Below are 13,120 nucleotides of genomic sequence, written 5' to 3'. Positions count from 1 at the left end.
TCACACCTGTTTATCTTGAAATATTAAGTATAAGCAACGATGCATCCACTTCCTTCATTTACTCTGATTTTCATGGTTACAAACAAATCTGATGTTATTTAGTATAAAAAATTGTAGATAGTACTCAAGTGAAAAGTTGCAGAGGTATTTGGCAAGTATTTCCCAAAAGGCAAAATTCCAGGCTGTTTCTTACACTGGCTGAACTGCAACTCTAATCTATCAACACTTACCTGTGTACTACACACATGACTGTGTATCTTACCTTACATCTGAATTTAAAAACACAACTTTAAGTACGTTTTTTAAACCAAGAATCATGACTGTGCTCATTATACATTCTGTTTTCAATGAAAAGCAGCTTGATGGATCATATTTTTACATAAGGATCCTCTCAGCATTCCTTAGAAGCTCATTACTTCAACACAAAGTGTGCCTCACTGAGAAATCAGTACTCTGCACCGTCAGAACCAGACCCTTGAAAATCACCCACCTTCTCTTCAGCTCCTTCACTGTTTTCTCCCCCTCAAGCTCTTCTCCAAATAACAGTTAAATGGAAAACTTCACACTCGCTAGTACTTTCAACCGTGTAACAAAAAGTGTGCTAAGATGAAAAATGTAACGTTCATTAACATTACAATTCTAAAACGTAGTTCAAAGTTCACCTCTGCTTTGTATTTAAAACTGTCTTGGACACAGTACTTGGAAACTCTGAGTAACTTAAATGCCCTGATGCCATTTGAAGTCTCCCGTGCTTCCACTGTACAGTGAACCTAACAGAAATGATGGCAACATCAACCAAAAGAAGTGGAAATGTGATTTCATAATTAATGGTAATTTCCATTCTATCATTCTAGTAAGCAATACCATGAAACAAGATAATCCAGCTGTTGAAAGATGTATTTTACCTATTCAGTACACTGTCATCAGTATCAGATCCAAGTGATTTCATATCCTCATTAAATAGGAGAATAATATTATTAATGCCTTTCATAAGGGTACTGGAAAATGCACACTTCTAGCCTGTGATTTAATGTTGTATCTCGATTTACGTCTGTAAGTATTTAAACACTGAGATCACACATACTGTATTTTGCAACAGTAGAAGAATATAACACAGTGAAACTTCAACAGAATGAATGAAAAAAACAAGTGAACGCGAGTCTCTAACAACTACTTAATAGAAGAGATTAAGTGATAACACAGGCACACTGTTATCTAGCAGTAATAGCTGCGATGCAAAAATGTCAAACTTTTCCAAGTAACACATAGAGATGTGCCCAAGATAACCCCACTAACTCCAAACTTTGATAAGCTAAGCTTCCAGCAAGCAGCACTGCTGTAAAGCAGCAGATGTTAGAAACAGTCCCTGCAGTAAGAAACTGCTGGACAAGAGCTCTTGCAAGCTTTCTTCTACTTGACAAGATTTGTCATTCCATGATTCATAACAGGCCACAGCAATTTGACTTACAAAAGTCACAACACTGTTACTTTGTTCACATAACAAAATTTTTTAAATTCTTAAAATTCTTTTTTTTTTTCATTGTTCTCAGATACAAGCCTAACTCTAACTCTCTTTCTAACTCACATTTTCCCAAGAAAATGCTGGCAGTCACCCTAAACCTAACACAAATATACTATGGCTGGGGCTGTACCAAAGACACAGCTGCCACGCCACTGAGAATATCTTGAAGCTGTCTTAACACACATGGCTTCTTCTCCTCTGGCTTTCTTCAACAGCTTTTCCTCGGATATGACACAGCACTAGAAGCTTGAGCTGTTCTGGAGCACTAGGAGACAAACATCACGAAAGACAAAGCCAGTCTTGATCACTGCCCCCAGACAGAACTCCCTCACAAAGAAGTGAGTTCAGCAGTCTGGTTTCCAGTAAGTCTTCACTTGCTGTCAGTTAATGCCATCACTCTCATTTCCAAAACTTAGGCTACATTTCCTAAAGTGAAGGGCTCAAAATGATGCCAATACAAGAACGCCCATCATGCTTCAATTACTTTCCAGTGGTACAAAGATTATTTAAACCACTTTCTTTTTCCTTCAATGTGCAAAGAAGCTCAAAGATTGTACATCAGTCCTAGAGCTGTCCAGTCCTCCTAAAATCTGACACCTCATGACTATGCATTACATTAAGTACATAAAAAGTGATTAGAAACATGCATATACTATTCATCCCCTAGAAAGCCTTTCCTTCTTCCTGTCAGCTCTATTAAAATTACTCTTACTGGAATTAAATATGCTCCTTTTTCTCTAAAGAACTAGAAAATGTACTATTCCTGAAAGTATGAACAAGATGCACAGCTTGGAGAATTAGTCTTAAATTTATTTTAATTTTATTGTTATAACAATGAGAAAAAAAAAATAACCAATGTATAGGATATTTAATATCCAATGTTTCCAAGTGTAACTATCTCTAACTAAAACTTCAGGACAGCTTCTGACTCCTATGAACTCCTACATGTATTATTTACATAAAGCTGCATTCTAACCAGCAGTGACACACAAAATATACACATAGAAAATCCTAATGAATATCACTCTGTTATCAGTATGAAAAATAACAGTACCTTACTACAAAATCACCAGCTGTCCACCCACCAGCTTGCTGCTCAAGTACTCAGCATCTGGGGAATGTGAGCACACAGAAATTGAAGAGATAAAAAAAAAAAAAAAATCTGCCTCAAGAGTCTTATAACATGATTTCAGAATGAAAAGTCTCTGCAAAGGTCTTTCTCGTGAGACTCAGCTCATCTATAGGCCACATCTAGTCCAAATGCCTTAAATTTCCACATTCTAGATGACATGGGCTTTCTGACTAATAATTTTAATTATCAGGAACATGTAAGTTTAAAAGAACCTACTTTTGCTCACATGGTAAGATACTGACCTTCAGAAAACTTTAGCACACTGCTGCTTTTATTAATTCACCCCTGAATTGGGAAGCTCATTTGGGTTTGCTGTAAAAGGCAAATAATAATCAAGCATGTTGCTATTCTACCCTTCCCTCAAATCCCTATGAAAATACCATTTACACTACACTGAGAAACAAAATTTCTCTGAGGTAAGAGGTAAATCAAGCCAGTCTGGAAAATTTCAATTGTCTAACAAGCTCCACCCCATCCCTTTGCTGATGTGATGATATAAATTAGTTTAACAACAGAAAAATTGAGAGAAAGTCTTATGAAACTCAGCTGACAGGAGACCATGTGCATTGTTTAATATGAGTTCTTCGAAGATCAGAAGAACAGGCAGAAAGAAGGAAACTAGAATATCACTGAGTCAAACCCATTAAGTAACACTTGTCCTAACACTAAGTATTTGCATCCCATAAAGAATTACAACATTAAGTAAATAACGTCTGAAATAAGACTCAATACACTCAAAATTCCAAGGACTCCGAAAAAGAGATTAGACATGGGAAACCTACACATTTCCAGGGAACTCACTGATTGGAAAGAATCAATGTGACATACACTATACCAAGAAAAGTCAGGACACTGAAAAGGTGGGTGTTAGAAAGAGATCCGCAGCAATTTAAAGGTATTTAACTTTATATGTGTGGCAAGTAGAGTAGCTTCTTCCTTTCCTCTTTTTTTCCCCACAGTAGCAACAACTTCATTTTAAGCTGCAACAATTCTATAAATCAAGGAAATCTTATATTAATGCTTTAACTCCAGCTTCCTAGCTAAAGAGAAACCTGCAGGTGAGGTCTGTGTCCCCCAAGACTGTGCATAAATCGATTCAAGATCTCACATAAAAAGATGCAGGGAGAGTCTCTCCCAGCAACTGATGAAAACCAGAAGGGTGAGCTGCAGCAAGGGAGAGGAGATCACAACTGAAATGGAGAGCACAGGGGACTGTCACACTTGCTTTACCTTTTCCCTCCGTTTTCAACAATTTGGTTCATTTCTCTCCAAATCTCCCCTCCCTCTTCCCTCATCTCCAATAAAGGGGAGAAAATCTTTTCTTCAGAACTATGGTGGAATAACACTTACCTAACAATGTAAAAATAAGAACATAAATAGTGTTTAACTTATGCAGTCAAGGGTGCCTAACACAGCCATAAACAGTTCCATTTTTGTCAGCAGTGGCCAGAGGCAGATGATCCAGGTCAAGAATGCAAACCACAGCAAAAAGTCGATAGTAATTCCTGGCTATCAGCTATTTTAGAGCTGATAATCCAACTTCACTGTAGAATTCTGTATTCAGTGCAACTATCCCTACGTGGCTTTGCCTAATTACAATTTTAACTCACTCACACTTTTCTGCTCCACAATATCATGTGGCAAATAAGTTCCACAATTTAATTACACGTTCTTTGACAAGCTACGTTCATTTTCATCAGGTAGCAAGTTTGATTCACTATGTGGCCCAATTCTTGTCCTAAGAAAAACAGCTACTCCTCCCTTCTATTCATCATTTCTTTATGATCTATGGATTTTATAGATCTCTATCATCTCTCCCCCATTACTCTGTTTCTCAGAGTAAAGATCTTAATCTTCCCAGCACAGAGTACCTTCCACATCTCTCATTCACTTTTTCAGGGTCTATGAAACCTTTGCTGTGCTGGGATGATTACATTAATGGATACTGGCAATGATTCCAGCACACCACTGATGAACCTAAGAATTACCTAAGAATTATTTAATTCTTTGTGAACAATTCCCAACAGCTCACCACTGCCCTTCTCAACGTATGTATTTATGTATGTAATAGGAGTAAATTTAGAGCTCATCACTGTGTTGATAGGTTTACATTATTTTCCCGAGTATGAGCACCATTTGGAATTCACCAGAACTGAACTACACTTGCATGTGAAAGAACTGGACAATGGCTTTGGAAAAGTTTGCTGCAAGTACCCAATTAGTTCAGATTTTACCAATATCCAAAGATCAACAAACTGCTATGGTGCCACAGTACTGTCACTCCTTAAGAATATTTTTTAATATAATGAACCCCTTAATCCTATCAGGAACATACTGCTAACACTGTTCCAACATGAAGCAATCATTTATCTATCTGGTTTCTCATCTTTTTACCATAATTACCCACAGGATAACCATCTGTCTTCGGTAAATAAGCTTTGGTTGAGGTCCTCAGTCAAACATTTTACCCACTTTTAAACCTATCTGCTAACGACTTCCAATAAGCACTGTAAGTGCTTTCCAGTTCTAGAGTTGCAGCATTCAGTGAGCAGTAACTGTGTAGGATTTGGTAAGATATCTACTCTCATTTTATATTCTGCCTGCAGATTATATAAACCTCACCAAGTTCACCCCTTCAGTTTTCTCTTCTGCAAACTGAGGTGTTCCAAGCATGTTAGTCCTCTACCTCCTTCCATCTCCTTATTTTACTCATTCTTTTTTTTCCATTTTTTCACCTTTTCACTATATACCTAAATTTGTTTATTGTAGTTGTACAATTCCAGGAAGTAATAGTTAGTTTTCAAACACCTAGCATCTTCTTTAAAAAGAAGAAAAAAAAATAGCATCTGAATTGGCTTCTTGGGGTTGCTTTCTCTAACAGAATGCAAAATGCTGGACCTTTTGCATTCCTCCAGAGTGAAAATGACATGAAGAATTCAGGTTCTAACTACCCATTACTTGTGACCCAGCAGGAATGAAAACTGATCAGATCAGTCAGTAAGCGATACACCTCAACAAATAAAAAATGCAATGATGTGGCATTTTGTTTTGTACTGGCATTTTGAGATTTCATGGTACCAACCAAACTTCACAAGATTTTGCATATCACAAAAGAAGTCTCAAGAATCTCAAAACAGATGCATCTCTCCTGTGAAACGTATGTTATGCCTGCATCTAAGGAAAACCTTGTCTCCTGTCTGAGCTTGCTCAATATGCAAGAGCCAATTTCAGCTGTGATTTCCAAAAACATGTTATTGGAATAAAAAAAATAAAAAAAATATAAAAAAAAAAAAGAGAAAAAGCAGATCATCTTGAAGAATTCTGGAACTGGCTACTTTGCCAAAAGCCTGCTGTGCTCTGAGAAAGTGGTGTTAGATTCCTCCCTTTGAGAACTTCCTTGTGTTTCCAGGCATACACCTACTTTTGCTTTACAGCTTGGATCATATCAGATGACTAGTCCTACAAGAGGACACATGCAAACAAACCAATCTTAAACCCAGAGTTATCCAGTATGCAGCACGTCACTTGCTGAAATACCAATCAGTTTAAAAGTCTGTTGTACATCAACTTGGTATTTTTCACTTACAAAGAATGTACAGCCACTATGACATTAATATAAAGGTTTTCTCAGGGACTGTTAAGCAGTATTCTTTTGTTTCCAAACAACTAGAACAATTCCATTTCCTCTTCATCTCTGGGAATAACTTTTCAAAGTCACAACATTGTTTACATAATCTTCAAAATACATTATGCTTTACAAGACTATTTTTTGCCACAGAGTTACTAATTTTTATGGCATTACACACTGCTATAAAAAAAACCAAAACTGTACTAGTCGACAAAGAACTCGAAAGTACATTTAGCTGTACTACAAAAATCTTTACTTATCCAGCTTGCACCTCTTGCTTTCCCACAGAGATCAATCACCAGACCTGAGATCTGTGAACCACAGGCAAATCTGCTGTAGGCCATGGCATATTATTCATTTTTGACAATATGTTGGCATTTATATGTAATAAATTCCCAAGTTCTGCAAAGATCTAGGAACACTGTAGAGGTCTTGGCTTGTCACATTTTCTTGTGAAATGCCACCCAGGAAATATAAAAAATAAACCAAACAAACCAAAAAAACACACCACAAAACATTCTGTTGCAAGCCAATAAGAAGTGATTTGTGACTCATTGTTTACATAAGGGGATGTATTCTGCAGCTCTTCTGGACTTCACTTCTAGTAATAAAACTGGATTCTCTAATTCGTGCTCCATTAAGGTCTATATCTTAATAAGACGACTGGAAAACTGGTTCTGAAATTCGTTAATATAACTATAACAATACAAAAACTTAGTTCTGCCACTTGGCTTTCCTCCTCATGTTTGATAATTAAATAAAAGTTAATACAGACTTCTCTTCCAAGACAGAATATCTTTCTCACTGACATGTAATACAAACACCTTATCTTTCCCCTAGCTGGAGCCAATATCTCATTCCAAGGAACAGTGTAGTGTGTAACAAAAAGAACTAGCACCAAAAAATGCCGGCTTTCAATGAGAGCTGCAGGGATCTGTCTTCAGAAAAACTAAAATTCTGCACAAACTACAGGAGCCTTTTACTCATTTTCATAAAACACCACCACCACCACCAAAAGAAAAAAAAAAAATAAAAAATGCTCTCAGCTTTACCTACCACTGTTATGTTTAACTAGGTAGGGTTACTTTACCTTTCAGAAGCTGACAAAAACGTAATTGATATACTGAAGGCAAACATTACAAATTCCCTGGCAATTTTATAACAGATTACTCCAACAATACCTGGCTGGGGGAGAGGAATAAATACATAATTACTGTTCAGTATTAACTACACTGTATTACTGTTTTACTTGAAAAGTAACTTTATTTTTAATTCAGAATCATAAAAGGTAAAGCTAGTTGCAGAAACTGACATAAGTGTCTACCTTAACTCTTCTAACCTTGTAATATTTAAGAAACTTACTGTAAAATCCAATCAGTACAGGCAGTATTTCATAAGCCAGCAGATTTTCAGCTAAGCAAGGACAACTTTTTTTTACTTGACGTCCCATGCAGTGCTTCTGTAGCTTAAGTGGGGACAGTTTTTAATATATAAACACAGTTTTGGTTTTGTAGTACAAAACTTATCATTCTGACATCAGGTGGCAGCAAAAGTAACAACCAAATTGGTACAAAACATTATTTAATTAACTATTAATTGTAGTTAGACACATAATACTACATATTGAATACCACTGAAGGCTCACTCACAGATGTGTTAAATAACTCTAATAATAACATCTAATAATATAAGAAAAATCATAAGAGGAACAGCAAAGCAGTTAGAAGCATGGATGTTCAGCTTACTATTCTTTTTTAAAGTGCATGAACACAGCTAAGCAAGATTTCCAAATCATTATTTCTTTTTCCACTCCACCTCACATTCCTCAAAAGTATATGCATTAATTTCTCCCTCTTCTATACTACCCTTCCAAATGCAACTAGGTCAAGGCATAATTCCAATGGACCTGATAATCAGCCCATTACTTGCCTGATCAGCTTTCAGCCTCTGGCTCCCACCCTACAGGACTGCAAGAATAACAAGTGTTTACAGCCATTCAAGAGTCCACATTCCCAAGGAGAGCAGCAAACACTGAAAGGGACAGACTGTTTCACAGGCATCTCATATTTGTACTGCCAAAACCTGAAAGCCATTTACCAATGGCACTCATTCAACTGAAAAGGCAGTGAAACAACTCAAGAGCTGAAAACTGTGAAAAAATTTTGACTAGGCAATAGAAAGCAATAAAAGAAAACTAAGAAAATAAAACTACTTTTATGGAAAATTTTCAGAGAGGTCTAAGTAGAGAAGAAGAGAGGGGCAAGTTTCCAGTCACAGTCCAAAATTCCCATTAAATAAGCTAATGTTATAAAAAGTAGCAGAAAGAGTTATGATTACTTCAATTCAGCAATAGCCAGGAAGAATGGGACTGTGCACTCTACTAACCACTCAGAACAATATTTTCGGATCTCCCATACACTTGTCCAAAAAGCATATCAAAGGACACGTATTTACTCTATTTGGTTACTATTACCACAAAGTAGCACTGCAAAAGCTGGCCCAGCATCACCAGGGTGTTAAAGGAGGTGATTATCCCACTGTATTCAGCGCTGGTGTGGCCTTACCTGGACTACTGTGCACACAACTGGAAAACTACGTGAAAGTCCTAAAAAAGGGAGGAGAGCAACAAAGCTGATGGCATGTCCTGTGAGGAGCAGCTGAAGACTTTGGTTTGTCTTGACTAGAAAACAGGAGGTGGAGGGGCAAACCTCACTGCTCTCTTTCCACAGCCTCCAGAGTGAGGGAAGTGCAGAGAGAGCTGCTGAGCCTTTCTACCTGTGATCCAGCGACAAGATGAACAGGGATGGTTCAAAGCTGTGTCAGGGAGGGTTCAAATTGGACATAAGGATGCATTTCTTTACTGATTGCATAGTCAAATACTGGAAGACTTTTCCTAGGGCAGTGGTCAATGTCCCAAGCCAGTCAAATGTTTAAGAGGCATTTGGCCAGTGCCTTTAGTAACATACCAAGATTTGGTCAGCCCTGAAATCATCAAACAACTTGACTAGATGGCCATCGTAGGTCCCTTCCAAGTAAATTATCCTGTTTTACTCCAAATCACATGATACCCACTCCTTTTCCATCTTAGACATACATGAAACCATAATCCAGGAAAACCACTAATGTAAACAGTAAAACAGAAATATCCTCAAAACGCCACTGGAAATAACTTTGCATATGTTGCCTTGTGCTTTAGCAGTTAGCACTGAACATTAGGTTTGGTGAAACTTTCCAAGTAGCTACTGAAAATAGTCAGTGTTAACTTAAAAGTGAACTACTTCAACAAGACAATCAAACAAACAAACTCACCTCTAGGCTAGCAAACAAGCGTTGCAGTAGGTATTTGAAAAGCACAACTTGTTGAAGCACGTTGTTCCAAAATGGATATTGTGTGCCCAACGACTGGGACTAAGCAGAAAATACAAGTATCCGAGCTCAAGCCTCATGTGAGCCTCATGTACCCTGCCTTAACCCCACTTTTCACCTTGCCTTGCTCACCGAAGGGGCGCACAGCGCAATGAGCAGCCCCAGCAGCACGGGCCAGGCCTCCGGGCGAGGCGGCCCCGGGGCAGGCGGGGAGGCCGCCGCCGATCCCGAGCGGCCTGGGGGTGGCCCGGGATAGGAGCCCCGGCCTCCCCGCAGGGCCGGCGGGACGGGCCCGGAGCTCCTCGCCAGGGCGAGCCAGCGCCAGGCCCCGAGCGCACCGGGGGCTGCACAAGCCCCTGCCCGCCACCGACGGGCTCCGAGCGGAGCTGGGGCGGGGACGCCCCCCGCCCCGCAGCCTCACACACGGGGCCCTGCCCACCCCGCCCCGCTCGGAGTCACCCCGGAGGCGGAGGCGGCGGCGCGGCCGAGCTCGGCCCCACTTACCAGCCCGACTCGGAGAGCGCCGCCCGCGCCCGCTCGGCCATGGCGCCTGCCCCGCCGCTCACCCGCAGCACTCGGGGCCGGCGGGCGCTGCGGGGACCCCCGGCACTCGCTCGGACGGGGAGAAGGGACGCGGGGCCCGCTCGTTCCCCCGCCCCGCGGGCCTCTCCGGGCGCTCGGGCCGGCCAGGGGGAGGGAGGGAAGGGAGGAGGGAGGGAGTGGAGGGAAGGAAGGAGGAAGGAAGGGGCGGAGGCGGCGCAGGCAGAGACGAACAAAGCCCGCGACCAGCGGGTGCCTGGAAGCTGCCGCCGCCATGGCGGGGAAGGGAGAGAGTGAGGGCAGCGCAGCGGGGGAGCGGCGGCCCTGCTGCTGCGGCTCGGGGCCTGCTGCCTCCGTGCGGGGTGTGTTTATAGAGCGTTTCGTCTGTAAATCATAGTATTGGCAGTAGCGTTGTTCGGGAAAAGGCTCTCCTCCGTGCCCTCAAAACGCGTGTTGCGGGTGAGGAGGGGTTTTTAGAAGGGTCTGGAGCGCACGTCACATGAGGAGCAGCTGCGGGAGCTGGGGCTGTTCAGCCTGGACAAGAGGAGGCTCAGCAGGGACCTTCCCACTCCACAGCTCCCTGAAAGGAGCTCGTAGCCCCGTGGGGGTCGGCCTCTTCTACCGAGTAATAAATGGTATTACGAGTGCGAATGGCCAGGAAACGGCCCCAAGTTGTGCCACAGGAGGTTTAGGTGGGATATCAGGGAAAACTCCCTCACAGAAATGGTGAAACATTGGAACAGGCTGCCTAGGCAAGTGGTGGAGTCACTATCCCTGCAAGCGTTCAGAAAAGCTGTAATGAGCACTGATATGAACGTTTGGGGTTTGTTTGTTTGTTGTTTTTTTGTTTGTTTGTTTTTAATCTGCCTTTTTAAAGGGAATTGTACTTTAACAGGACAGCACTATTTCATTATTGCTGTTACAAGAACCCAGAGCCCTCCAGTGCCAGAGATGGGCGCGGTGGGAGCGCTGTCCCCCTGTTTACTCTGTGTTCCAGCATTAAAGAAACGGCCAGAAAGTAAACATGAGCAGATCAGGAGTTAAGAAAATGCTTATCAAGGCCTTGGCACTCAGAGTTTCTGCCTGCAGGTGAGATCAGCTGCTCTGCAGAAAACACTGACCACTTTAATTAGTGCATCATGTCTAGCTACTTCTGTAACCCATCAATGCCAAATGGTTTTTTTTCAGCACTAAGGTTTTGAAACTTTTCTACCTGCTATGTTTTTCTATTAAAGGTAGGCTTTTCTTCATGGGTCATTTTCATCCTTAAGATGTTTCCATTTTTATGCAGCATCTTCAGATCAAAGCTTACAATTTTGCTTTTGTTGAGGGGGATTTTTGTTGGTTTCTTGTTTGGTTATTTTGATCCACCTGAAAACCTCTCTTTGGTGTACTGAGTACAAATCACTCAGGATCTTTGCACACAACACTCTGTGCGGCTCATTCATGGTATTTTCTTTTATGTCTATAGGCTATATACTCTAGGACAAAGATTTTGTCACGAGTAGGTATAGTGTTCTGAGTGGCTACTGTTTTTAATGAAGGCACATATGTCTAAGTTGATAATTATTAAAAGTTTGATGCAGATGATGGAAACAAAACTTATATTATTCTGGTTCAGCTGAACAATATATAATGCTACACATCTTCTTGAAGCTTTCCTGATCATGAGCCTTAACATAAACCTAAATAAAAATAAAAAATATAAATTAAAAAGGCAGCTTAAAAATGGAAGACTTACCTGTGGTTTCCGTCTAAAAAATCTCAAAATAATGAATATAGCCGTAGAAAAGTGTTAATCCTTGTGGTAGTCATTAAACAACAATAAAAAAAAAATTAGCAGAGGGAGCATTACTAATTGGGACAGTGGATTTTGAGAGGTTGCACAGCCCTATGTGATGACAGGGCTCCAGGTGAACATGATTTGCCAAAGGAATAATGTCAAGGAGAAGTAACTAACCCAAGAGCCTTGAAACAAACCTACTGTATGTCTGTACCAAAGAAACTCCTGATTTAGTGATGAGAGATGTAAAGCAGAAGAGTTACACTGAAATGTCAGTGGCCAAGTCGCACCTGTGTTGCAACAGTAGCAGCCACTGATGTGGAAAAGCACTAGCAGATAGGTGAAAGTGTGATTCCAGTTCAGAGCTTATTATGCAAAAGAAATGGGAATAAAAACACCTTGCATTTGGAGTCTGACCTGTATGCATATTAGATTGTCAAGAAAAGCCTGTAAACATTGTAACTCAAAATAGGATGCCCATAGAGCCAATTAGTAAGGGATGGAGCATGACCTAGGAGAAGATAATGAGAATTACAGACCTTATGCATTGCTTCATGTTAGTTTAAGACATGGAGAGTTTTGCTTACTTAAATCTTCATTGAAATCACCAGGCAATTATACCAGCAGTTTATGCCAGCATAGGGCTAGGTCTTACACCTCATGGCACTAAACACCATCTACTATAAAGAAAATGCAGGTGCTGTCCTTAAAGGTCTTCAGGCATCTAAGAAATGCATTATATGCAAGCTGAGATGTGTGTGGTATATATGTTCACACATGACTCCTTTCATACAGAAGTCCCCGTTAGTGGGTGTTTCTCTGCTCGCAGAGGGCACTGCCTGAGCTTTGCAGTTTGTAACTGCTGTTGGCTGGGCTGCACTGAGGTGAGCAATTAGTTCCACTGTGAAACAGAAGGTGATGCAGTGCCTGCCAGGCAGTCAGAAACCTGCAGATAAGACCTTCTGTACCAACTGTTTGTGGTAAAACATCCTTAGAGCATATTCTCTATATCAGTCACCTTTAGAATAAATGACATTGCTGAAAGTATTGAGCACTGGAGTACCTGGGGCTGTACAGGACTGACCTTAACCCTGCATGCCTGTAAGGGGCTCTGTGCCTCCAGCTCCAGAAGAATCAGTGCATCAGTGT

General features: G+C 40.8%; 1 protein-coding gene across 2 annotated transcripts in view; it reads right to left on the bottom strand.

Moving 5' to 3' along the window:
* The window catches only part of TDRD3 (tudor domain containing 3), a 91,412-nt gene extending 81,032 nt beyond the window's left edge, over window positions 1-10,380 (bottom strand). For both annotated transcript variants that reach the window (XM_056485573.1, XM_056485564.1), the window contains exon 1: window positions 10,153-10,380. In XM_056485573.1, the coding sequence (XP_056341548.1) occupies window positions 10,153-10,193 (41 nt within the window). In that variant the 5' untranslated portion in view covers window positions 10,194-10,380. The remainder of the gene's footprint in view (window positions 1-10,152) is intronic.
* Between the last annotated feature and the right edge of the window lie 2,740 nt (window positions 10,381-13,120).

This window comes from Oenanthe melanoleuca, chromosome 1 (assembly GCF_029582105.1).
Source record: "Oenanthe melanoleuca isolate GR-GAL-2019-014 chromosome 1, OMel1.0, whole genome shotgun sequence".
Classification (NCBI taxonomy): Eukaryota; Metazoa; Chordata; class Aves; order Passeriformes; family Muscicapidae; genus Oenanthe; species Oenanthe melanoleuca.
This window is presented reverse-complemented; position numbering and strand designations above follow the sequence as displayed.